Source organism: Culex quinquefasciatus, chromosome 1 (genome assembly GCF_015732765.1).
Source record: "Culex quinquefasciatus strain JHB chromosome 1, VPISU_Cqui_1.0_pri_paternal, whole genome shotgun sequence".
Lineage (NCBI taxonomy): Eukaryota > Metazoa > Arthropoda > Insecta > Diptera > Culicidae > Culex > Culex quinquefasciatus.
The window spans coordinates 18,713,618-18,738,035 of record NC_051861.1 but is presented as its reverse complement, the minus strand read 5'-3'; the positions used below and the strand labels follow the sequence as shown (position 1 = coordinate 18,738,035).

Sequence of the window (24,418 nt, the reverse complement as noted above, 5' to 3'; positions counted from 1 at the left end):
ATATCGACTCAGAATCAAATTCTGAGCAAATGGCTGGGCTGGTGATTGGATGTTGAAAAAAATAACGTAGCACCGGATTCGAGTGGTAGAAATGACAATTCTCCCATAAGGAATAAATTGTAGAAAAAAGCAAAAACGGGTGGAATGAAAATGCTCCATTTTAGAGTTTTTATTTTTTTAACTGTCCTAATCTAGTCCGTCCCATATGTAAAAATAGCAAGCCGAGAAAAACTTCACAGAAAGTTTAACTCCATGTTGCAGATTTGACAGCTCGACAAACATATAAAAGACATAGTTAATAGGACCTGACAATAGTTAATAGGACTGTCTGCAGCGCGAAGTTTTATAATTGTTTCAAATTGCGAGCTGTTTTAAATTTTTAGAACTGGCGGAAATGAAACTAGAACACGATGCTCGCAACGCGCTGATCTAAATGTTGTTTTAAAAAATGATTTTAATTGTGTGCATATGATTATCAACACAGCATCATAGTGTGTGTGTAAGAAAACGTGGATATCTCTATATATCTGATTTTTTTTTTTTGAAACTGAGTTCTATTCCAGTTCCAAATCGTCTCACGTTTGAAACAAACTCGTCAAGCAGTTTTATTTCGGTTTCAAAATAGTGCTCGAAAAATAAAACTGCAACTCCGCGTTGCGGGTGGGCTGTTTCAGTTCTATTTGAAAAATGAAACAGCTAGAACAAAGTAGAGCCGCGTTCAAGTAGTCTTAGACTGGTTGCAACGCGGCTCTACTTTGTTCTAGCTGTTTCATTTTTCAAATAGAACTGAAACAGACCACCCGCAACGCGGAGTTGCAGTTTTATTTTTCGAGCAGTATTTTGAAACCGGAATAAAACTGCTCGACGAGTTTGTTTCAAACGTGAACGATTTGGAACTGAATAGAACTCAGTTTCAAAAATCAGATATATGGAGATATCCACGTATTCTTACACACACACTATGATGCTGTGTTGATAATCATACGCACACAATTAAAAGCATTTTTTGAAACAACATTTAGATCAGCGTTGCGAGCACCGTGTTCTAGTTTCATTTCCGCCAGTTCTAAAAATTTAAAACTGCTCGCTATTTGAAACAATTATAAAACTTCGCGTTGCAACCAGTCTTAGACTGTCCTCAACGCAGCTCTATTTTGTTCTAGCTGTTTTATTTTTTGAATAGAACTTAAACAGGCCACTCGCAACGCGGAGTTTCTGTTTTATTTCTCGACCAGTAGGGGAAATATACCCTTTCTCATCAAACACCTATCTTCGTCAAATGGAGAGTTTGATGCTCGATTAAAGCTCCAAAATACTATTTAGGCTATAAACTTACCAGCAACAGCACCGCCTCGAGTAAGCACGCAAATTTATGCCATTTACTGGCCAAAAAGATCAAATTTAATGCACTTTTGATCATAATTTCTATTTTGCGAGACCATTTCTCATAATTTTGGGAGGGAGCGATTTCTTGAGGCTTTTCTTCACCCTCTCTGACATGCTTACGCTGCCGCTGCTGCCCATTTGATTTTTTCTTGTCCGGTTCCTTCCGAAGTGCGTATACCGCTTAACGAAAGTCGCCATCAATATCTTTTCACTTGCGCTAACGATTTCAAAGCGCTTAAGATATAAAATTGCTTCCAACTACCGGCAACGTGTTCTTTTGAACATTAGTTAGTCACTCACTTGAAAAATAATCCCGAAAAATGTAAATAATTAGCAAGCACCATCAAAAAAACAAAAGCGCTAAGTCTTCTGACGTTTGAATTTTTAATACCCATTCCAATCGAAAGCTGAAGAAAACCGAGCGAGAAGCGAAGGCAAATAAAGAACAAAGGGTGGCCACCAACACCACCAACATGCTGGTGCAGCGCCTGTTAGAGTGAGCGAGTGCTGCCAGGAAACTTTCGCTATGAATGCTACTTTTCGTGAGTGTTTGCTTAAAATTTCATCAATTTTGGCAGCACTAAGCAGACCCAAAAGAGCGCTGGAAGAAAAAAAGAACTATGCTGAAAATAGAAAAATGGGCGTGGCCCAATGCACTCGACTGATTAGAATGTATTTGGGAAGTATTTTTTTTTAATGCTTGTAAAAGGAATAGCTTAACTTTTAATAAAAGTGAAAATAATCAGAAAAGTTCGCAAAAAGTTGCTCACACGTTGGTGTACTTGGTTTTAGTGCATTTCAAGGAACAATCCAGATTATCCAGCATCATTCAAACACGACCGCTTATTAGGCTTAAAATAGGCATATTTCTCCTATTTTGAAACAAATAAAACTGCTCGACGAGTTTGTTTCATACTTGAGACGATTTGTAACTGGAATAGAACTCTGTCTCAAAAAAAAATCAGATGTATAGAGACTGTATAGAGTTATCTACGTGCGCATGTATTGCGTGTACGTACACAAAAAAAGATTGAGGTTAAATTTTGTACCGGCCAGCAAAACAAATTGTGTGCTAGTGTGCGTGAGAGTAGCCTTAGAGATATCCACGGTTTCTTACACACACACTATGATGCTGTGTTGATTATCATATTTACGCACACAACATTTAGATCAGCGCGTTGCGAGCATCGTGTTCTAGTTTCATTCCATTTCCTTCTAATGTGCCCATGATATTCAAATCAACAAAACGGTTTGTTGATTCAAATATGCCTTATTTTTTTGCGTGTTGTAGAAAAAAATTAAAAGCTGCTCGAATGGAAATGCTTCAATGTTTTGTTAAAAAAAATTATAGCAAATGTTTGTGATATCCCATTTTAGCCATTTTAGCCCAATTTCCCTCAATCGAATATCAACAGAGTTTGAGATAACCTCAAATTGTTTTGTTTACAAACAAAAAGCAAGGTGTCTGTGCTTTCGATTAAATTTTCTCCCGATGTAAATTTATGTTCCGAACTGCGATTTTAAGTGTAAAATTTCTGAAAATGGTATTTTTTTATAACCTTAACAAAAAGTCATCAAACTAATCTTTTTCCAACCTCAGGAATCCAAATCGCCATACTTTTCTCCCAAGAAAACGCGAAACTTCGTCAAGCAGTCCGGTTTGAAGGCCACTTTGCTGCAAAAAGCGATCCAAGCCCGAGAGGTCACTCCGGAACCGGTGGCCAGCACGTCCGTCAATGAAAAGGCGTCGGTTCCATCGGTCCCCCAGATCAAAATCGAACCGCTGGACGATCCGCCGGAGAAGAAACCTCGCGCTCCACGGCGCAAACCAATCAAGGTTGAGTCGAGTCCGGATCGACGACAGGGCGATGACCCGCAAGTGGATGTGGTCGTCCACAAGTCGCCCCGGAAGCGCACTCCCATCAAGGAGGAATGGGTCGAAGGCTGGGAGCCGGTCAACTGGCGCCCAATGCTGGAAAACATTCGCCGGATGAGGCTGGAACGGCCGGCTCCGGTCGATTCTATGGGCTGTGACCAGTTTCGGGATGATGTAACGGTTCCGCCCAAAACGCGGCGCTTCCACACGCTGGTTTCGCTGATGCTTTCGAGCCAAACCAAGGATCAGGCCAACTTTGAGTGCATGCAACGGCTGCGCAAGCATGGCCTAACGCCAGAACAGATGGTGGCCACCGACGTCGAGACGCTGGAGAAGCTCATTCATCCCGTTAGCTTCTACAAGGTAGGTGAAGTAAAGCCCATTTTTCGTGGTCACACTCAATATATTTTATTTTTAAAAACAACCCAACATCATCTCCCAATTTCATCACACATTCTGGCCCTTTTTGGCCAAAATATCGCTTGCCAGACGCTCCAGGTCGTCCAAGCTGAGCTGCTGGATTTTTCGATCAAAGTCCTCCATAAAAACGTTGGTTAACCGCTGCGACTGCTCCTCCGGGATCAGGTACTTGCGGAACTGTCTGAAGATGACCTCCCGCAGTGGGTCGGGCTTTTTGACGACCAGCGTGAGCTTCGTTCCGTCGCGTATGTTCCCGTAAGAGGCCAGCGTTTTTTCGTCGGACAGGGTCTTTCCTACCAGCAGCAGCTTCTGGTGCTCGGCCGGAATGGACGATTTTCGCTCCAGGTCTTGCTTAATGTCCTGGATGGTGGACTCTTCAGTGGCCTGCGGGTTTAATGAATTGTCATCAGAAATTACTAGAAAATTTACTAAATAATTCAGCAGAGTAACTTCTCACTTACCTCAACAACATACTCGTCACCTTTGAGAATTTTGATCGTGAGCTTCATTTTTGTAATATTCAAGCTAAATTCGCTCAACCCCGCGAAAAGCTACTGAAAGAAATTAAAAATTGTTTCGGAAATCCAAATAATTTCGTAGCTTTTGCGTGAGAAATGTGTCAAAACAAGTCTGTTTTGATATCAGAAAAAAACCTCAAGTTTGACGTTTGCCGTGCACGTTTGAGGAAAATTAAACAAATTCCGTTTTTTTTCTGTTTTGCGTATCTTTACTCATTTTATGGGTAACTGCAGCTAAGGTTCTTTTGCGTAGACTAATAAAAATAAAATGACTCACATTGTGGTCACCATCTCCCCATTGCTCCCCAGAACAAAGCCAAATTCATCCGCCAAACGTCCGCGCTGCTACTGTCCACGTACGACGGGGACATCCCGGACACCATCGAAGGACTCATGAAGCTGCCCGGGGTGGGCGCAAAGATGGCGCACCTGTGCATGGGCGCCGCCTGGAACATCGTGACCGGCATCGGCGTCGACACCCACGTCCACCGCATCTCCAACTGGCTCGGTTGGGTGCCGCGGGAGACGCGCACCCCGGAGGAAACCCGCCTTCTGCTCGAGCGCTGGCTTCCGTTCGAACTGTGGGAAGAGGTGAACCATCTGCTGGTGGGATTCGGCCAAACCATTTGTACCTCGACGTACCCACGGTGCAACGAGTGCGGCAACGCGGAAATATGCCCGGCCCGTGGCAAGCACGGCATTCGGCGCACGCCGATCAAGAAGGAGATTAAGCAGGAGGAGTTGGAGTTTTGAGCGGATATTCTTTTTATTTCGTTTTTCGTCACCTTTGAGTACAACTTTGTTAAGCCAGCACTAAAAATGTACAAGTCTTCCGTTATGAACTATCTCTTAATTTTCGTTGCTTATTTTTCAAAGAACTTTAAAGAAATTCTAAACGTTGCGACATTCACGTTCCCAATCGTCCGGAATAATATTCTCGTAAAATTGAACCATTCTACGAAGAGGGCATCGAGTTCCACAGCCAGGTATGTACAGCGCTTCCGGTTCCTCCTGGCTGTCTCGATAGAACACTGAAACGTAGGGAGTCCCACTGGGAGATGTGCGCAACTCGATCATGATACACGCTCCAAACGGCGGATTGTGCGTTTGAAAGAGTCCCAGTCCGTTCAGCAGGTTAACAATCGTTATGTCGTGACCGCTGTAGATCCAAACCGAACGATTTGGGTCGAGAGTTCGACTGACTTTCTGCTGAAAACGTGTTAAAATTTCTTTTAAAAGAGGCCCAACGGTAAATCTTGCCAACGGACGCGTTGCGGTTTTCAGTTTAAAAAGTTCAGCAGAAATCGTTTTAAGCGGTTCCGGATACACCTGTTTAGTCCAGTTTGGAAGTCGGAATCCGTTTTGTTGCTCGACGTCCAAACAGCTGTACAAATAGTAAGCGCTTAGGAAATTACTCATATCACTTTTACTATGTTCTGCCATGTATTTCAAAGCAGGACCTATCGTACGATTATAACGTTGAAACTCTTCAGATCGTTGATAGTCGAGAAACTTTTCTTCAAATGCCGGACACGGTCGAGAAACTGCGAGCAGATTGTCAACCTGTCGGGGCAGCACGTGCACGGGAACGGGTTGCCAGGCGATGTTCGGATGCCACACGTCCCGTCCCGTTGGAGGGTAAAGTCCGGCCAGGGTGACCTGCGCACTCGTTATCACACGATCGGCGTCTGTAGATTGGACGTAGATTTCATCCGGTGAGTAGAGATCGCCAAGGAGATGGTGGTACCGCTTTCGCAGCCATCGGCCGAGGTCGTACTGGGTACGTTTGCCGAGCTGAAATTTAGGATTATTTTTCAAAAATAACAACTTTCTTCCAAAAAATTATGTGGTGAATATGAGCTGAATTTTATGGTCAATTTAATTTTACTTTTTTGATTTTTGCCTTCCTCACCTCACTCGCAAAATGAAATTTTTAATTGAACCTTTTAGACCCACCTTCACGTATACATATCGACTCAGAATCAAATTCTGAGCAAATGTGAGTGTGTGGTGGGTGGGATGTTGATAAAAAAAATGTACTGGATTATCTCGGCACTGGCTCAACCGATTTTGTCTGTTATGGTCTCATTCGATCCATCTTGGGGTCCCATAAGTTGATATTAAAAATTATAGAATTCAGTTAAGTACTTCAAAAGTTATGCTAAAAAAACGATGTTTGCAAAAGTCCGGAAGATTGTAAAAAGTGTAGGTTTTGAAAGAAAACCCATCATGTTATACATTTTCAGAAAGGTATTTAAAAGACCTTTCAAACGAGTTCAAAAGATTGAAGATCTGACAATCCTATCAAAAGTCATAAGCACTTACTTGTTATTTATGCACTTTTTGGAGGCCGGATCTCAGATATTTAGATGAAAACGTTGTCCGATTCTATAATGCGACCAAGGGGTTGGAAACTCTTAGAGCTATAATTATTATGTCAACCAGTATATCAAAATATATGTTAGTATACTTATTATTTCCTTTACATATCGCCAGTATACTTACCAATATACTGAGAGTATCTTAATATACTAACAGTTTATTGCTTTTCGGTTAGTATACTAACAAGTATACTGGAATATCGTTAATATACTCAGTATTTTGAAAAAATATTAGAGTTTCCAGCCCCATGAATGCGACCTGTATCTATAAAAGACCTTTCCAACGAGTTAAAAAGTTTGGAGATCTGACAACCTTATCAAAAAGTTGTAAGCACATAAGTGCACTGGATTATGAAGATCTGACAACTCAATCTGATGGTATGAATAATGAGTCAAATTGATAGAACACTGAAAGGTCCGCCCTTTTGTGTCTATTTTGGTTAGCATTACGCTGTAAATGTGAGGAAGACACCAACCACCTAAGGGTGGATTAAGCAACTTTTTTTTTAATTTTACTTCACTAAATTATTTTTTAATTCTGAGTGAAATTCACTCAAACCTAACAGATGCTAGATTTACTGATTTCTGAGCAGATTTTGTTTTAACGAAAATCGGATCCTACTCAAAACTGAGTCTTGAAAGTATTCTCACCATTTAGAGTTTGACTGAATCGAGTCCTCCTCTGAAATTAGTGTTTTTAGATGAGCGTGTAGAGATTTCAATCACGCAAAATCCAGATAACACAGATCTGTGTAAAATTTGACACAGATCGCCCAAAACCTGGAATACACAGAATCTGTGTAAAAGCCTTGTACACAGATCTGTGTTCAGCCGTTGTCTGCACTCAAAAATAAAGTTACCGGTTGAAAGGGTTAAAAGTATCCTTTTAAACGGTAGTCGAGCTTTACCCTTTGCAAAAGGGTACATTTTATCATTTAAAAGGGTTAAAACTATCCGTTTGATTCACCTCATTGGCGTTACCCTTTCAAAAGGGTAACTTTCTTTGCAACAGGTACCACTAGCGCCGCCCTAGTTTCTAAATTCGGTACTTAAATCTGTTCGACGTTTTGGATCGTGCTCGTGCGTGGTGCGTGTTTTTTAAAGTTTTTTTTTAGTTTACCGGTGTTGTTCCAGATTTTGGCCAATTTTGTCCATCACCATTCCGTCGCAGATTTTGGCCAATTTTGTCCATCACCATTCCGTCGTAGAAGACTGTGACATCCGCACACAGGGGGCATCGAAAATCGCTTGCAATCAAGTTTGTTTTGGTCGGTTTTGTTTTTGTCATTTTGGTTACAGGCGTTCTTATTGCAGAAATATGCCGGTTTCCCGGATGGCTGAATGTGCAACATCCGGTCGGATAGCACACAAGGTGCGTCATCTAACCATTATGATTGACCACATGTCCCAGCCGGCGGAAAATGTCAGCGCGAAGGTGCGCCGGTTGGACGGACCTGTTCGAAATTCTCTTCGAATTGGATGAAGTCCTAGTCGACGTTCATCCCGCGGCGAGCCGATTACGTCGTGATCGCGAGTGCATGGTTTAAACCGAACAGCGCAATACTCAAAGCATGTGATTTACCAAGGATTACTTTTTTTTGAACTGTAAATATTAATTTAAAACAATAAAAAATCTTTTTCCTGATAAAATCTAATGTTTAAAGAAATTATGAAAAATTACAATAGATGGCAGCACTGTTTCAACAAAACAAAATTGACTCATAGATGTCGCTAGTGAGCGCGCCGCTCCATGACCAGTATCCTTTTAAAGGGTACTGGGCCAGTACCCTTTTGAAGGGTTATTCTGATTTTGAGTGTGTCAAATCTGTGTAATTTTTCAACCATCAATCTGTGTAAAATTTTACACAGATCTGGGTAATTTTTATCGCACCTGGTTTTTTGCCGTTTTTATAATTAAAACGCGATTTTCGATTGATTTTAAAAATAAAACATCATTTATTCTCGTTTATTGACCTAATAAATATACTAACAAAATATTTTTGGCCACATTTGATGCACTTTTGCCCGTTTTGTGACTGGGGACCATCCATAAACCACGTGGACACTTTAGGGGGTATGGCGATTGTTCACGGTCCATACAAAAGGTTTTTTGTATGGGCAATTGTCCACGAAGGGGGGGGGGGGGGGTTGAGGTTTCCAAAAAAGTGTCCACGTGGTTTATGGATGGTCCCATGTCGATTATCCTAATTTTTGGGCTAGAGTTGGCTTCTCCCGATAGCGACGAAAACAACATAACAATGACGACAAGGATGACGTCGTAAAGTGCCACCCAAGTTGGCTTCCGGAACCTGTGGCTACTTTTACTTTTACCAACAAGAATATTCCGGAAACTAAGAAAGAAAAATCAAAGTTAGGTTAGGTATTCAGAGTTTCTAGAAACATTCTTACCAGGTTCCACAAACAATCATTTCATTGGGTACTGGTTAAAGTTTGGAAGATGGCCAAAGTCTGAAATAGTAAACTAATTTTAAATAAAGAAATAACTCAATTAGAGAAATAAAACTTACCAGCTTGACGAAGAACTTTAATGGCGCCTGATTAAAAATGACAACTGTTTTTTACACAGGTTTGAAAGAACGGCTTTTCAAAAATCTGTGTATTTTTTTAAACAGATCTGTGTAAAAAAAATACTCAGATTATGAAAGCTAGAACTGAACAACAATCTGTGTAATTTTTTTACACAGATCTGTGTTATCTGGATTTTGCGTGATCGCAAACAGAAATGTACACGCTTGCAAAATGTTATCTTTTCTTTTTTTTCACGACACTGTAAATTACATTTGTGTGTGTGTGTGTGTGTGTGTGTGTGTGTGTGTGTGTGTGTGTGTGTAACCAACCAAACGGGACACGCTTACCAAATAAAACCAAAAAAATGGTAATTATCATGATTTTTGGAGTTCAACTCGGATAACACTTTTTTTGGTAAAGTGGGTCGAACTGGCAAAATCATGATTTTCATGATTTGCCGAGTTCGAGCTTGGGGAAATATTTCACAGGTTTAGAGGTTGCCTATCTTCGGGCGTTTTTTGATTTCTCTTTTGGGATTGAAATAAAAGCAATCAAAGTTTAAAATAAATTAACATCACGGCGTTTTTATTTGAATATTTTTACTCAAAACTCAGACAACATTTATAAAAAAGGATGGATTTTGGAGTAAATGTAAGTCGCCTCCTTAATGCTACACCGGGCAGGATCGCGTGACACCGCTCAGAATTTTAGGTTCGGTGACAAAGGCCGGAAGCACGATGAAGACAACAGGCGAGTTCCGGTTACCAGTTCCACTTCATGTGTGTAGTTTGGCCCAAGCAAGCGAGGCACGATTCTGCCGCTGCGAACGGCCGGCAGTTCCTACTGCAGCAGTAAATGGTTCGCCTCGTCGTCGAATCCCCTCTGCCAGATTGCGAGGCTTAGGCTTTGGCGGCTCGAACGGGCCACGACACGAGCTCGGCCCGCAGTGACCGTGCAGCGTAAACTGCAGCTGGTGACCGTGTGGTCCATGCTGTCGGTCTGACGGTTCCGCCGACCTCCAGATACGTCACCGGCATCTGGTGGCCCTGCTGGTGAAACTCCAGGATGCAGCGCAGCCTCTCCTCCGAGGCGTGATGAACGTTGGCCGGACCGTTCGGAACATGCTCAAGCTACCCGCCGAACCGGTGCGAATGTGCGCTGGAAATTTTGGAAGTTGTTAAAATTGATCCTTGAACAATTGAGTTGATAAAACTTACTGCGCCGGTACGCGGACGTAAATCCCCAGTCGATCTGCCGACCTTGGGTGTACGTTTCGAGCCGAAGGAAGTCGATGCGGCCGCTGAGCCGGGCCGCCACCACCTTGTCCCCGGTCAGCTTGACCTCGTTGTTGCGGGTATGCTCCGTCTCGTAGATGCTCTGAAACAAACGCACCTCAGTTAGCTGCCAACACGACTTGAGATCTACAAGCTTACCTTGAAGTTGCCGGTGGTGCCCTCCTAGAACTCTTGCCACCCGTCGGCGCACACGATCACGATGAGATTATCCAGAAAGTCCAGACACCAGATCGGCGTGGTTTGGTAGGATTTTTGCGAGCCGTACTGCTGCCAGGTTTTTGGGACTTTTCTTCGCTGTGGTTTTGTCGCTGCTGCACGGTGACCGTCTCGTAGTACGGATTTGGACCGGAGGACGAGAGGAAGCGGTTTCGGAACTCCGCTCACAATCCGCAATTGCTGAGTCGTTTCTGTGAGTTCACCGATGAGTTATCAGCGGGTAAACTTCTTCTCGTACTGTGCCGCAGAGTCAAAGAGGGACGGATCCTTGCCGGTTTTCGGTTTTTGGCTTTGGTTCGGACTGGTGAAGTTGAACTAAAGCTTCTTTTTCAGCTTGAAGGCGAAGCTCGTGGGTGGCTGTTCCTGCTTTTTTCACTGTTCGCGGTCCAACTGCCTCGCCACTCGGAATGGTACGTGATCATGAAGAAACTGACGGCGATCAGCATACAACAAAGCAGGATCTCTATCGGCGTCTTTGGGTAGGACGGTGCGTTGCCGGTGTTGATGCTCGGAACTTCTCCGGTGTCGGCGTCGTTCAAGTCGAGCGGATCCAGCGCGGCGGCCAGTGCCTTCCAATGGAAGTGATGCGGGGCTTTCTCGTCGAGATTGCTTAGTTTCTGAGCTATTTGAGGACTAACCGCGTGCGATAGCTTGATCGAGGGAAGTGCGTTCAACAGTTACGTATCGTCCGGAGAGCTTCAGGATCGACGACCAGTGAAAGTTGGACAGCTAGAAGACGGTCTCGTAGTCCGGGTGCCTCAGGCGATTCAACTGCTCCGTGACGTTCGGAGTCCGCTCGCTGTTCGAAGTGGTTGAGATTCAGGTGACGTGCTGCGTCGGCCGATCGCAGATCGTGCATATCGCTAACTGGGATGTCCACCCTACTAGCCTCTCTTGCCGCACGCTGCGCCTCCATGTTCTTATCGATCATGAACTCAATCAACCCAGGATTTCGACGAGCGTAACGGGTCAGGCCGTTAGGTTATGGATCGCCTAGAAGAAAAATAAAGGAAATTCAAGACAAGTTTATACTGCCTAAAACAGGTCGTACCGAACTTTGGCCAGATTCCTCCTGCAAATGTTGGCATGTTGGACTACCGGAAGAACGAATGGCGACAAAACAGCGACGTCCGCATCAAACGGAGGTCCGTGTCCATCATGTCCGAGGTTGAAATGGCCTCGTCCTGATCTTCCTATCCGTTCCCTCGTCATCGTGTGTTCAACATCGCAAAAGTTACTGAAGATCAGCAGGATCATATCTCGCCTCATCGGAAACTCCTCGAATCAGTCTGCCACGCCAGTGTCCCGGATAAAGTTCCGCAAAGTCCTCATACTTCGGGCCCTTCTGGTCATACTTGAACGGCGCAGGTTCCATCGAATCTCTGGAATGGCCTTCTCTCCGTCTAGCATCGCAGCTGCCTGTGTGATGGACCGGAATACCTGACGGCGGCGCGGTGTCCATTTTGGTGCAAGGCGGCGTTGAAGGTATTCCTCAAGTTGACTCGTCGGTAGACTTCCTTCTGAAAAAATGAGAAAGAAAAATCCAGTTAGTATAACAGTTCCTTTTGCAAACATCATAAAGATTACTCCTGCAAAAAAGTCATTAAAAAAATTTAATAAATTTAAAATTTAAAATTTAAATTTAATCGGTGGACAGAATACTTTTGCAAATAATCCTTCCTTTCGGTGGTCCGAACCTATTCACCAACATAGGCAGGCAGTCCATTTACCATTTCCATTTGCCCAAACATTGGCAGGTAATCCATCTACCGTCAGACGGATTCCTCTTGCAAAACCTGGTCCAGTAATCCGTCCACCGGTGGACGGAACTTTTCGCCAACATTGGCAGGTAATCCGTCCACAGGCGGACGGATCCCTCTTGCAAAACCTTGTCCAGTAATCCGTCCACCGGTGGACGGAACTTTTCGTCAACATTGGCAGGTAATCCGTCCACAGGCGGACGGATCCCTCTTGCAAAACCTTGTCCAGTAATCCGTCCACCGGTGGACGGAACTTTTCGTCAACATTGGCAGGTAATCCGTCCACCGGCGGACGGGTTCCTCTTGCAAAACCTTGTCCAGTAATCCGTCCACCGATGGACGGAACCTTTTCCCCAACTTTGGCAGGTAATCCGTCCACCGGCGGACGGATTCCTCTTGCAAAACCTTGTCCAGTAATCCGTCCACCGGTGGACGGAACCTTTTCCCCAACTTTGGCAGGTAATCCGTCCACCGGCGGACGGATTCCTCTTGCAAAACCTTTTTCTCGACATTGGCAAGTAATCTGTCCACAGGCGGACGGATTCCTCTTGCAAAACCTTGTCCAGTAATCCGTCCACCGATGGACGGAACCTTTTTCCCAACTTTGGCAGGTAATCCGTCCACCGGCGGACGGATTCCTCTTGAAAAACCTTGTCCAGTAATCCGTCCACCGGTGGACGGAACTTTTTGCCAACATTGGCAGGTAATCCGTCCACCGGCGGACGGATTCCTCTTGAAAAACCTTGTCCAGTAATCCGTCCACCGGCGGACGGATTCCTCTTGCTAAACCTTGTCCAGTAATCCGTCCACCGGTGGACGGAACCTTTTCCCCAACTTTGCCAGGTAATCCGTCCACCGGCGGACGGATTCCTCTTGCCAAACCTTGATCAATAATCCGTCCACCGGTGGACGGAACCTTTTCACCAAAATTGGCAGGCAATCCGTCCATCGGCGCACGGATTCCTCTTGCAAGAACTTGTCCAGTACCAGTCCAGACCGAACCTTTTCACCACCGAAAATCCGTCCGGTTTTACTTACCTGAAATCCAACTCGATACTCCGGAGCACAAAACACAACTAAACAAGAAACAATTGGGAAGAAACATTTCAAACGAATTTAAAAAAAACGCTAAGTCCAAAATCGCACTTTTGGGAGTTCGCATAACTGAACTCGTTTTTTGGTGATTTTCACAGTTTTTCGAGTTCGCGAAATCGCACTTTTTTGAGTTCGTTTAAGCGAACTGTCAAAAGTGCGATTTCTGAACTCCCAAAAGTGCGATTTTTAGTAACCGTGGACCACGCGGTCGCTTCTTACAAATTGAGTTGTTTCCATGTATTTTTAGATCTACATTCTATACATGCAAATAACTCGCATGGGCATTTGGAAGGTGTTAGCTCTGCCGAGCTTCGGTGACCCATTTCTACGCTGGCTAGCCGAGCGCGAGGTACTTCAGCTTTATCGACAAGCCCCGCCCTGAAGAACGTTTGCATCAATCGGATTCAAACGTTATTTAGAACTTCCGAACCCTTGTCAAATGGACAAGGACCCAGCGCGTATATAGTTAGTTGATGGTGGTAACAGTATTCCTAATTCCAGTCATAGCTCACCAAGCTGCGATGGCCTAGTGGTTAGCATTTTTGCTTACCGATCCAAAGGACGGGGGATCGAACCCCGACTCGAGCGACTTTGATTTTTCGTTCATGTTCAGAGTTTCAAGATTTATATTTCCTATACTTTCTCGGTGGGAGCAGATGGGAATCGAACCCAGGACCATTCGCTTACAAAGCGAACATCGTAACCAGTCAGCCACGGCCGCTCCTCTACGTCACTGTAAATTACATTTACAACAAAATTTCTGCGCAGGTTCAACTCGAGGGGAAGCGTGAACTTTGGGGCTCCAAAAACACGTACACTTTGAATTTTTCAAAATCATTTAGACAGGACCGAATGGTTTTTCTCCGAACTTTGTATGGAGGATTAGGGTGGTTCGTCGCTGTTGCATACAAGCAAAAATTGCATGCAATATGTGGAAGTAACCAACGTAACCAACAGCATTAATTCATGCTTCCCCTCGAATTGAGCTTGCGCAGAAATTTTTTGTCAATTTTTAAAGGTCAGTGAGAGCAATCAGCTCAACAACAAGTAAGGCTAGAACCGTTAGCATTCAAATTTTTACTTACGTTTGTGAGCTGCCCCCATCCGTTCGGCCAATGGTATCGATCCCGCCAGGGATCCGTCGGGTAGGACATAATCGGCGTTCGATTTCCATGGCGAAAAATCTGGCGACACAATTATTTTACTGAACAAACTCTAAAAATTAAAAGTTTATTAACTTACAACGTGCGCAAATATCAGCTTCCCCTCGACGACGCCTGGTTCGTCTGTTATAACGGCTTCTGCGGTGACCGCTGCGTAACAGAAGCAGAAAACCGCCGTCGTTGTGAGCAGCATCGTGCTGTTTGTGCGAATGGAGCGTATTTAGCGTGCACACGTGTTAGCATCGTCTTGCGGAAGCACCTTCGAGGTGCATGTTGCTTGCGTTGCTCGATCTTCATCGGGTTAAATGGTTGAATCTTGGGCTTTTTGTGATGATCTCACTAGCAACATTAAACAAAGGTGCATTATTTTTATCAATTTATTTCGAACCTTAGCAGTTGTAGTCTCACAGCAAGCAACAATCTTCTCCCCCGGGAATTTCACTATCAATAGAACATTTTCTGATTTCTTCTTGTATTCTCTAACAGGTCCAATAAAACATTTTCAATAATTTTGTTCAATATAATATGAATATATACCGTCAATTCGCTCTCTCTCTCGCACACATTCTCTCACTAACACGATGATATTTAATTAGGATTGTTTCTAAAGAGTTCCTCTCGCTCTCCACCAGAGTTAAATGCGCCTTCTCAAACGTCCACCTCCTCCAGATCTTCGGTTGTGACCTCGTGCGGGCCCCTCTCCTGCCATTATCCGTCGATGCGAAGGTACCACTTGTCGTTGTGATAGCCACCGCGGCGCCTCCGGTACAGGGTCAGCAGCGCGATCACCAGTCCCAGGACGGCCACGGACGCCACCAGTACCAGTCCGATAATTCCGCCGGATGTGCCCACGTCCGCCTCGACGTAGGTAAGCGATAGGAACGAAACCTGGCACTCGCGCTTCCAGCTTTCCGGCAGAATGTCCTGGTAGACTTTGAAGGTTTGACTTAGCGGGCACCGTTGGCCACAGTCGGGCACGGTCAGCAGCGTCGGTTCGGCCGAGCTGTTCTTGTAGTAAACGGAAACGTACGGCTCGGCACCGCCGGAAGGTTGGCGCAACTCCAACAGAACGCACGCCGCAAACGGTGGGTTGTGAAGGTCGAAGACGCGGAGCGCGTTCAACAAATTGGCCACGGTCGTGTCGTGTGCACTGTAAACCCAAACCGACCGGTCCGGCTTGAGCTTTCGGTTGAGCTTGGCCCGGAAGCGCTCGAGAATCTCCTTGACGAGCGGACCGGCTTTGAGGCGTGCCATCAGCGGGGTGTTGGTTTTGGTGGCGAACGATTTCGCCGAAATGGAACGTAGTGGTTCCGGATAGACCTTTGCGGTCCACGCTGGCAGTGTAAAGTTGTTCAGTTCTTCGATGTGCAGGCAGGAATAAATGTTCTGGGCGCTGGTCAGCGAGTCAACCGCACGTCCCGAGTGAGCCGTCACGTACTCATACAGCGGTTCCAGCGACTTGTTGTACGCTTGGAATTCGTCAGTATGCTTGTACTTCTTCAGCTCCAAATCAAACGCCGAGCAGGGCTTTTTCGCGGCCAGCACCTCGTCCAGCTCCTCCGGCACGGTGTGCACCGGAATCGGTTGCCACTGGATGGCCGCATCCCACCGGTCTGGGCCGACGGGTGGATAGAGACCGGCGAGGTTGGATTCGGCACTCATCAGCGTTCGATCGACGTCGGTGGAGCGGACGTAGATTTCGTTGTTGGTGTAGGTGGCCCCCAGCAGGGAGCCGTAGCGCTTCCGGAGCCAACGGCCCAGCTCCAGGTGGCGGTGCTTTCCGTCCTGGTGGGAGAAACAAACAGGGAATTTTAAATCTTTTACCAATCTGTCACTAAGATAAAGCATATTTTTATTTGCACACGACCAAAAAGGGTTTAAAATGAATTTTTAATTCTAGATTACTTTTTCAAAACAACCAATGCGCCATGGGTTTCCTATGTACATAGGACCTTTTGAAAAAGTAAACGAAAATTAAATTTTGAAAAAAGTTACTACGAAAAAGTAACTCTGACCTCAAAATTGGGTCCAAGTGAATGAAAAAGATTAACAACGAAAAAAAACTATGCAAAATACTTTCTCAGTGTAACGGAAACAATAACGACGCTTGCCTCTGATGGCGAGCACTGGAACTTGACAGCTTTTAATACAACTAAAAGTTTAGCTTGCTGCATACCAATCGGGCGTAATTACTGAGAATTGCTTTCAGATCTTTATTGAATTCTGTTGTTTGAATTTTATCAAACATTTAAATTCATGTTCAAAATCTTATTTCACCTCAAATAAGTATTTTCAAGGTATTTCATGATTTGAGCAATAAAAGCTTGGGACCATCCATAAACCACGTGGACACTTTTTTGGTAATCTCAAACCCCCCCCCCCCCCCCCTCCCTCGTGGACAATTGTCCTTACAAAAAAATCTTTTTTGTATGGAGCGTGGACAATCGGACAATCGCCATACCCCCTACCCCTAAAATGTCCACGCGGTTTATGGATGGTCCCCTTACAGTTTTTGCCTTCCTCAACTCAATGAGGAAAGGCTATAAAATCACTCGTAAAATGAACTTCTTAATTCGACCTCGTAGACCCACCTTCACGTATACCTCGACTCAGACTCAAATTCTGAACAAATGTCTGTGCGTGTGTCTGGAAGTGAGCCCGTGCACCAAAAAAATATGCACTCGATTATAGACTGGTATGCAGATCGGAAGGAACGCAAAACTCCATATAAAAAAACGTCCAAGAAACGGTCAAGGAAAGGGTCACGAAAAGATTTTTCTTAAGCGGTACGCAGCTGAAAAGTAACAGAAACGGAAAGATTCCGTTTGACGTTTCTTCGCGCGGTGCTTGTTTGTTATATGTTTTGATGAAAAAATCAAAGAATAGTAATTTTCCTTTTTGAATGCGACTGATAATTACAAATGTTTTAATAATTTTGTATTCGGTATAATAATATTTAAAATTCCCGCCGAATCTCAAAATGCAGAATAATGAAATTAAAAGGACATATTTAGTTTTTTGGTCGAAATGGAGTAAAAAGAAAGAAGTTGTCTTTGTAGATGTCGGCCATCGTGTCACCAACTATTTATTGCTAGTACAAACCAGCTACCTCTGGATTACGAGTCCCCTGCGCTGTACGATTGAACCACACTCGCGGGACCAAAATGAAGTAAATCAGAGTGAAATTAAAATTGACAATGATCATACAAATATCTATGTTCTTACTGAAAATACAATAATAATCTGATTTTTTTTAAATCCAACAAAACAACAAATAGAAAAATATGGAAAAAAAAACAAACATTTCAAAAATTTCAAATTACTTTTTTTTAAAGAATTGAATTGAATAAAAATTTTAATATATATTTTTTTATAAATTCAATAGCTCAAAATATTCAAATTCTAAACGAATGTACAAGTCGAAATTTCAAAAGTTTCAAAATCGAAAATATAGAAATTCGTAAATACAAATTTACGAAAACCTCGAAATTATAACAATCAAAAACTATATTTCTTCCAAAATTAAAAAAAATCTAGAACGAAAAATTTAGAATTTAGAAATTTAAGAAATTTAAGAATTTAAGAATTTAAAAAATAAAGAATTTAAGCATTTAAGAATTTAAGAGTTTGAGAATTCAAGAAAAAAAAATTAAGCATTTGTACCAGCCTTATTTTATAATTTCCAAAATTTCTAACTTTCTAATTTCCTAATTTCTTAATTTGTTAATTTCCTTGTTTCCTTATTTCATTATTTCCTAACTTTCTTATTTTCTTTATTTTACTAATTTGCTAATATCATAATTTCCAAATTTCCTTATTCCCTGATTTCCTAATTGGGTACTAAAGCCCTATGCCATTTTTTATGTACAACTGTAAAAAACACGTTTAAAAACCATTTCTGATCACTTTTTTTCATTTTAATGCAAAAAAAAATATTGACAAGACAACATTTTTTCGATGGATCAACTATGTTCCCTTTGGAACGAGCTGTCAAGTAGGAACTTTTCTGTCAAGAAGGACCGCGAGGTTAATTTTTCAAAATTGATTTAAAAATCCATTTTAAATTCTTTGTGGTCGTACAAAGGGTCATTGTACTCAGAAAAATAAGCTTTATCGCTGTGAACAATAATATCAGCAATCTAAGCTTCATTTTAGGACCCAATTTTTTAATTTCCTCATTTCTTAGTTACACAATTTTTTAATTTACTTATTTCATAATTACATATTTTTTTAATTTTAGTTTTTCTAGTTTTAGACTTTAAGAATTTCTAATTTTCTGTTTTTTTTTTTTTGAAAGAAATTTTCAATTATTGATTTCTTAATTTTGTTTATAATAATAATAATAATAATTATTATTATTATTATTATTGTTGTTTTAAGTTTTTGAATATTTTTTTTTAATCTATCCAATTTTTACTTTTGAATATTTTCAATCTTTTTATTTTTTTTCCTCGAAAGAACCTCAAGCGCGCACACCGTCAATCGCGCTCATACCGAACTGTCAACTTTTCTTGGGGGGGTCACGAAAAGAACACGCAACATTTCTTGACCGCGTTCCTTCCGATCAGCATACCGTACTTATCTCTGGACTGGCTGAATCGTTTTGGACCGTTTTGGTCTCATTCGATTCGTCCTGGGGTCCACAAAACCCTAGCTGATATTATGACATTTAGAAAAAAAAAGTTATGCTAAAAAAACGATTTCAGCTAAACATCGGAAGATTGTAAAAAGGGTGGTTTTTGTCATGCTATACATTTTTAGAAAGGTATTTGAAAGACCTTTCCAACGCGTCCAACACATTGAAGATCTGACAACCCTATCAAAAGTTATGAGCACTTTAGTGTTATTAATACACTTTTTTAATGCCGGATCTCAAATATTTTGATGAAAAAGTTGACCGAATCTAAAAAGATTGAAAATCTGACAACCCTATCAAAAGTTATGAGCACTTTAGTGTTTTTAATACACTTTTTTGAGGCCGGATCACAGATATTTTGATAAAAATAAGTGTTATTTAAACACTTTTTTGAGGCTGTGTAATGTATTCACTTTATGCATGCGAGAAAGGCACCAACCACCTATAGGTGGATTTAGTAACGTTTTTTTTTTTTTAAAGCATACTGCGTACACAGAACTGTATAAGCAGTTTCCAGCAGCGGAAAAATACACTTCAATCACGCATCGCAACTGCTAAGCTAATAAGAATCAAGTTTCGCGCCGCAGTCATTGCCGAGGACGGTTTGCCGGTCTGGTTTTGCTTCCTCGTAAATATAGTATGCACTTGATCACAACTCGGCGCTCATCGAACCACGAAGCCACAGATTTACTTACATTGGTGAGTTGGCCCCAGCCGGCTGTCCAGTGGGCCGGATCCTTCCACGGATCGTTGGGATACGGGTCAATCGGCGTCCGGTCCCCGTGACGGTAGAGCTGTTGAAGGGAGGTAAAAAGCAGTGCTATTTGAGAGCTAAATTTTAGAATTGGTCCAGGTCACGTACCACATGGGCGAAGATGAGTTTGTCCTCGGACTGCACTTGCTGGGAGTTGGCCACGTGAAGCCACAACAGCGTAGCCACTAGCAGCGTCAGGAGCCGTGCCATTTCGACACTGCGACACGAACCGGAATGAACTGATTTTTTGGTGGAGCTGTTTCTAGGTAGACAACACCATTGAGATCACAACAATCTGCGTGGGGAGAACAAGATGTAAATTTCGTGGTACAAGAAAGGCGCAGGTAGGAGAGCAGCTCAAAGTGACCTTTATCTCTTATTTCGAAGAAGGAGCCTCAGAAGAAATTTCCGCCCGCTTTTCAACTTGAAATTCTAAATTAAGCACAAGCAGTCAATATTGAAATTCGTTGTCCAAACTATCCAAACCCAGCTGACGCACTTACGAGCGATTTTTCAAGCCTGTGTACAAACAAAAACCACGAAGCTAATCACTGCTACTAAATTCAGGCCGTGTTTGGTATTTATGTAATCTTCGAAGGCCGAATTGGGAAACACGCACCAAACGCAACAAGAAAGAAGAAAGCAAACAAAATGGCCCAAATGACAAACATTTACGGCGCATCCGTCGCAAACAATGAACCAGCGATAGTTCGATAAAGAATATTCTACATTCGCTATCAGTGAAAAAGTCCCCCCACGTCAACGGCAACCTTTTACTTTTTGCAAGAAAGTGATAAGAAAGCCAACACTTACCTACCTCCAAGCACAAGCACACGAACAACACAGTAACAACATTTCAAAAGGGCGAAACCTACGATCCTGCCGTTTCGGGAAAATCAACATTCAAAATTTTGCAATTTCGATCAATTCCTATTTCCACAAAAAAGCATGAAAACCATCAATTTTGTCAAAACGTTATAGAAAATAGCAATAATTTCATCATAGAGAGCAATTTGGAATTAATTAAAGTATTTTTGCTATTAAAAATTGAGAAAAAAGAAATTACGCCTTTTTGAAGAGCGTGCCTACATTTTCGCCCCACCGTATTCGCCACCCACTCAACCAAAACAACGGTTTAGCCCGTCAGGTTACGCCACAAAGCAGAAGTAAACAACAGATTCGCCCTTTTGTTTTTTGTTCATTTTTCGGGTTTTTAAAGAAAAAAGTGGTGAAACAACTATTTTATCATTGTGAAACGTTACAGTCAGTGATAATACAGTGATATTTGCAACCTCAGTGATAAAAAATTGGTCTAGAAAGCCTTCATAAGGAGTCCGATTCAGGCCAATTCTCGTTGAGCCAGGATACACCGTGAGTAGCAAGTTGGTTTGACGATGTGGTCTGTATTGAAGTGACGTTCCTTGGGGTGTCCCCGCCGGAAGTGGGAGACATGGCACCTGACGACTAGGCCACCCCGCGACGCCATCCTGCCTTCTCAATCTTTGCATAGCTTCAATGGTTACGGAGGCGATGATTTTGTACGGCATTCCTCCTAAACCTCCCTACACTAACTTTTTGTCCTGCAACTGCTCGGAACAGAATCCCCGGATGTTCCCAGAACCGGCAATTTATGGACCTTCATATCTAGATTGTGAATCCAGACCAGATCCGATACTACAATAATTGAAATTAAAAATTTATGTATTTAGGATCATACAAATCTGTGTTTGTTGTGGAATTGTGGTCAGAGACATCAGAAACATACATTTTGATCCATTTTGAGGATTGTCAGGTTAAAATTTACAAAATTATAACGAAAATTTGGTGTTTCTAAATATACGTCGGAACTTGCAGAAAATACTACATTCGCCCCTCGTGATTGGGTAAAAACACAAGGGCGGAAACTCAATTTGGTTTGTTTTGATTGATGTTGTTGATTAGCCCTTTTGTTTTTTGCTTGTAAAACTACGTAGTTTCGGAATTTTGAGATGTTGGAGGGTGTTTTAGAATCAGTTTTGTTCGCTTTACATGATTCTGACGAAAACTCAGTTTGTTTACATCTGAGGGATTCGCCCTTTTGAAAAGTTGTTACTGAACACACAACAAAAAACGCAGTTTTCAGCAGAGTGGAATGACTTCTTAGCTTTCAGGCGCAAGCTGTTTGACTGTCGACGACGGTGTGGCAAAGGCTGACACTTTTGTATGGGAAAACATTTACGAGAGAACCCGTTTTGCCCGCGCTAGCCCGCGTGTTTGGCAAAACAAAAACAAACTCGCGCGGGTCGTGTTTGGAAATGCATCGAACCTGAAATGTCGTTTGCACGCTCATGGAAATTCAATACTGTTGGGTATACGCAATTGTGGGTACCGGTCAGGGTAACCAAATTTTGGTTAACATTCGTGGTGATTTTATTGCATTCGAACGTAATTCGCGATCAAAAGCTCAAAAATTCCGACAGATGGCGCAAAGCATCGAAGAATGATGATTCAAATTTTCGCTGTTCGGTTACATAGGAATGCAAACTTAAAATTGAATTTACAGCTCTAAGAACAACTTTTGAGAAAAAATTCAAGTAGTACGAGTGTAAACTTTTTGCCCTCTATAAATTAATAAAGGCAATTAAAGGCAATAAAGAAATTTTGAAAAATAATTATTTTGAAAAAATAATATTGTTTAAAATGATAGAGCATCAAAAGTTAACAAAGTATCAGCTCGAATTTTTGCTCAAAAGTTGTTTTGAACGCTGGAATTTAACAAATCAGAATTGGGTCCTAAAATGAAGCTTAGATTGCTGATATTATTGTTCACAGCGATAAAGCTTATTTTTCTGAGTACAATAACCCTTTGTACGACCATAAAGATCTTAAAATGGATTTTTAAATCAATTTTGAAAAATTAACCTCGCGGTCCTTCTTGACAGAAAAGCTCCTACTTGACAGGTCGTTCCAAGGGGACCATAGTTGATCCATCGAAAAAATGTTGTCTTGTCAAAAAAAAATTTTGCATTAAAATGAAAAAAAAGTGATCAGAAATGGTTTTTAATCGTGTTTTTTACCGTTGTACATAAAAATTGGCATAGGGCTTTAGTACCCAATTCCCATACATAACCTCAAAGGGCGGAAATTTCAATCGACATTCTTCGCTCTGTTCTGCTACTCAACACTAGGTGTCGCATGTCGTTTGGCTCTTGAACGGCAATTGGCATTCATATGCTAAACGACATGTGACACCTAGTGTTGAGTAGCAGAACAGAGCGAAGAATGTCGATTGAAATTTTTGCCCTTTGAGGTTATGTATGCGAATTCTGTTTTGTTAAATTCCAGCGTTCAAAACAACTTTTGAGCAAAAATTCAAGCTGATACTTTGTTAACTTTTGATGCCTAGTTTGATGCTCTATCATTTTAAACACTATTTTTTTCAAAATTATTTTTTTTTTCAAATTATATCATACATGCATAGATTGAGAAGGCAGCATGGTGTCGCGGGGTAGCCTATTCGTCATCTGCCATGTCTCCCACTTCCGGCAGGGACACGGCAAGGAACGTCACTTCAATATAGACCACATCGTCAAACCAACTTGCTACTTACGGTGTATCCTAGCTCAACGAGTCTTGAATTCCACCATATTGTTTTGATTGACGAAAACTTATGTCGATGTATTTTAGCTAATTTAATAAAAAACGAAAGGAAATATGTACTTTTTTTACATGCATAAATGGCCAACATCATCATCCAAAACCTCCGACAACATCACACAAGCACTGATACTTTTTAGTTAGAGAAAATATGCGAAGAGAAAAAGTTTGGTTTGGTGCCAGAGCGACAAAATGTTTTTCAGTGACGTTTAACCTCGCGTTCAACACAACATCTCGTTGCACTCAAGTTTGCGGAGCGGAGCGTAGTGTCAGATAAGTCGCCGCGAAAATTCGATTTATTTCCGAAACCACAATAGAAACATGATCCTGACGAAAACTCAGTTTGTTTTCATCTGAGAATTTCGCCCTTTTGACAAGTTGTTACTGAAATGGTATCCAGGTTTTTAAGCGAAGATGGCGTTCGAATGGTGAACGCCCGAAATTTCAAAATCGCGCAATAGCACCAACATTAGAAAAAAAATGTGGCTGTCATGCCATGGCACACTTTTTCCGTAATGTTGGTACCACTGCATGATTTTGACATTTTGGGCGTTCACCATTCGAACGCCATCTTCGCTTAAAAACCTCGATAGTTAATAACTAACTCGCACATAAATAAACGAATTAGTTTAAAATTGTCTAATTAATTAATAATGACTTGATTTATTGTTACTCAATTTTGAGTGCTACTTGCCCAAAGCGTAAAGTAACTTGAAACAACGATTTTAGAGTGTGGTCGCGCGAGTCCGGCAT

The 24,418-nt window shown here is 42.2% G+C and overlaps 4 protein-coding genes across 7 annotated transcripts; 1 reads left to right on the top strand and 3 right to left on the bottom strand.

Annotated features, from left to right (window-relative positions):
- Nucleotides 1-2,779: 2,779 nt before the first annotated feature.
- On the top strand, nucleotides 2,780-5,053 carry LOC6035385 (endonuclease III-like protein 1). Its single transcript, XM_038248526.1, has 3 exons — nucleotides 2,780-2,930; nucleotides 2,987-3,625; nucleotides 4,510-5,053. The coding sequence occupies exons 1-3, from the start codon at nucleotides 2,889-2,891 to the stop codon at nucleotides 4,951-4,953; spliced, it is 1,125 nt and encodes a 374-aa protein (XP_038104454.1). The 5' UTR covers nucleotides 2,780-2,888; the 3' UTR covers nucleotides 4,954-5,053.
- Nucleotides 3,645-4,325, bottom strand: LOC6035386 (ubiquitin-like protein 4A). The gene is made up of 2 exons (XM_001845535.2): nucleotides 4,144-4,325; nucleotides 3,645-4,066 (listed from the first exon to the last, which is right to left on the bottom strand). Exons 1-2 carry the CDS (start codon nucleotides 4,189-4,191, stop codon nucleotides 3,710-3,712), a joined length of 405 nt encoding a protein of 134 aa, XP_001845587.1. The 5' UTR covers nucleotides 4,192-4,325; the 3' UTR covers nucleotides 3,645-3,709.
- On the bottom strand, nucleotides 4,942-14,858 carry LOC6035387 (testicular acid phosphatase homolog). The gene is made up of 3 exons (XM_038248527.1): nucleotides 14,719-14,858; nucleotides 14,562-14,660; nucleotides 4,942-5,994 (listed from the first exon to the last, which is right to left on the bottom strand). Exons 1-3 carry the CDS (start codon nucleotides 14,830-14,832, stop codon nucleotides 5,092-5,094), a joined length of 1,116 nt encoding a protein of 371 aa, XP_038104455.1. The 5' UTR covers nucleotides 14,833-14,858; the 3' UTR covers nucleotides 4,942-5,091.
- Nucleotides 14,859-15,005: 147 nt separating this feature from the next.
- LOC6035388 (prostatic acid phosphatase) lies at nucleotides 15,006-22,191 on the bottom strand. 4 transcript variants are annotated; one of them, XM_038248772.1, is made up of 5 exons: nucleotides 22,130-22,191; nucleotides 20,847-20,874; nucleotides 20,138-20,324; nucleotides 19,971-20,069; nucleotides 15,006-16,424 (listed from the first exon to the last, which is right to left on the bottom strand). In XM_038248772.1, the coding sequence occupies exons 3-5, from the start codon at nucleotides 20,237-20,239 to the stop codon at nucleotides 15,348-15,350; spliced, it is 1,278 nt and encodes a 425-aa protein (XP_038104700.1). In that variant the 5' UTR covers nucleotides 20,240-20,324; nucleotides 20,847-20,874; nucleotides 22,130-22,191; the 3' UTR covers nucleotides 15,006-15,347. The 4 variants fall into 4 exon arrangements, with proteins under 4 accessions (XP_038104700.1, XP_038104698.1, XP_038104699.1 ...); XM_038248770.1 differs by having other exon boundaries at nucleotides 20,843-20,872; nucleotides 22,128-22,144; XM_038248771.1 differs by lacking the exons at nucleotides 20,847-20,874; nucleotides 22,130-22,191 and adding exons at nucleotides 20,397-20,461; nucleotides 20,533-20,785.
- Nucleotides 22,192-24,418: the final 2,227 nt, after the last annotated feature.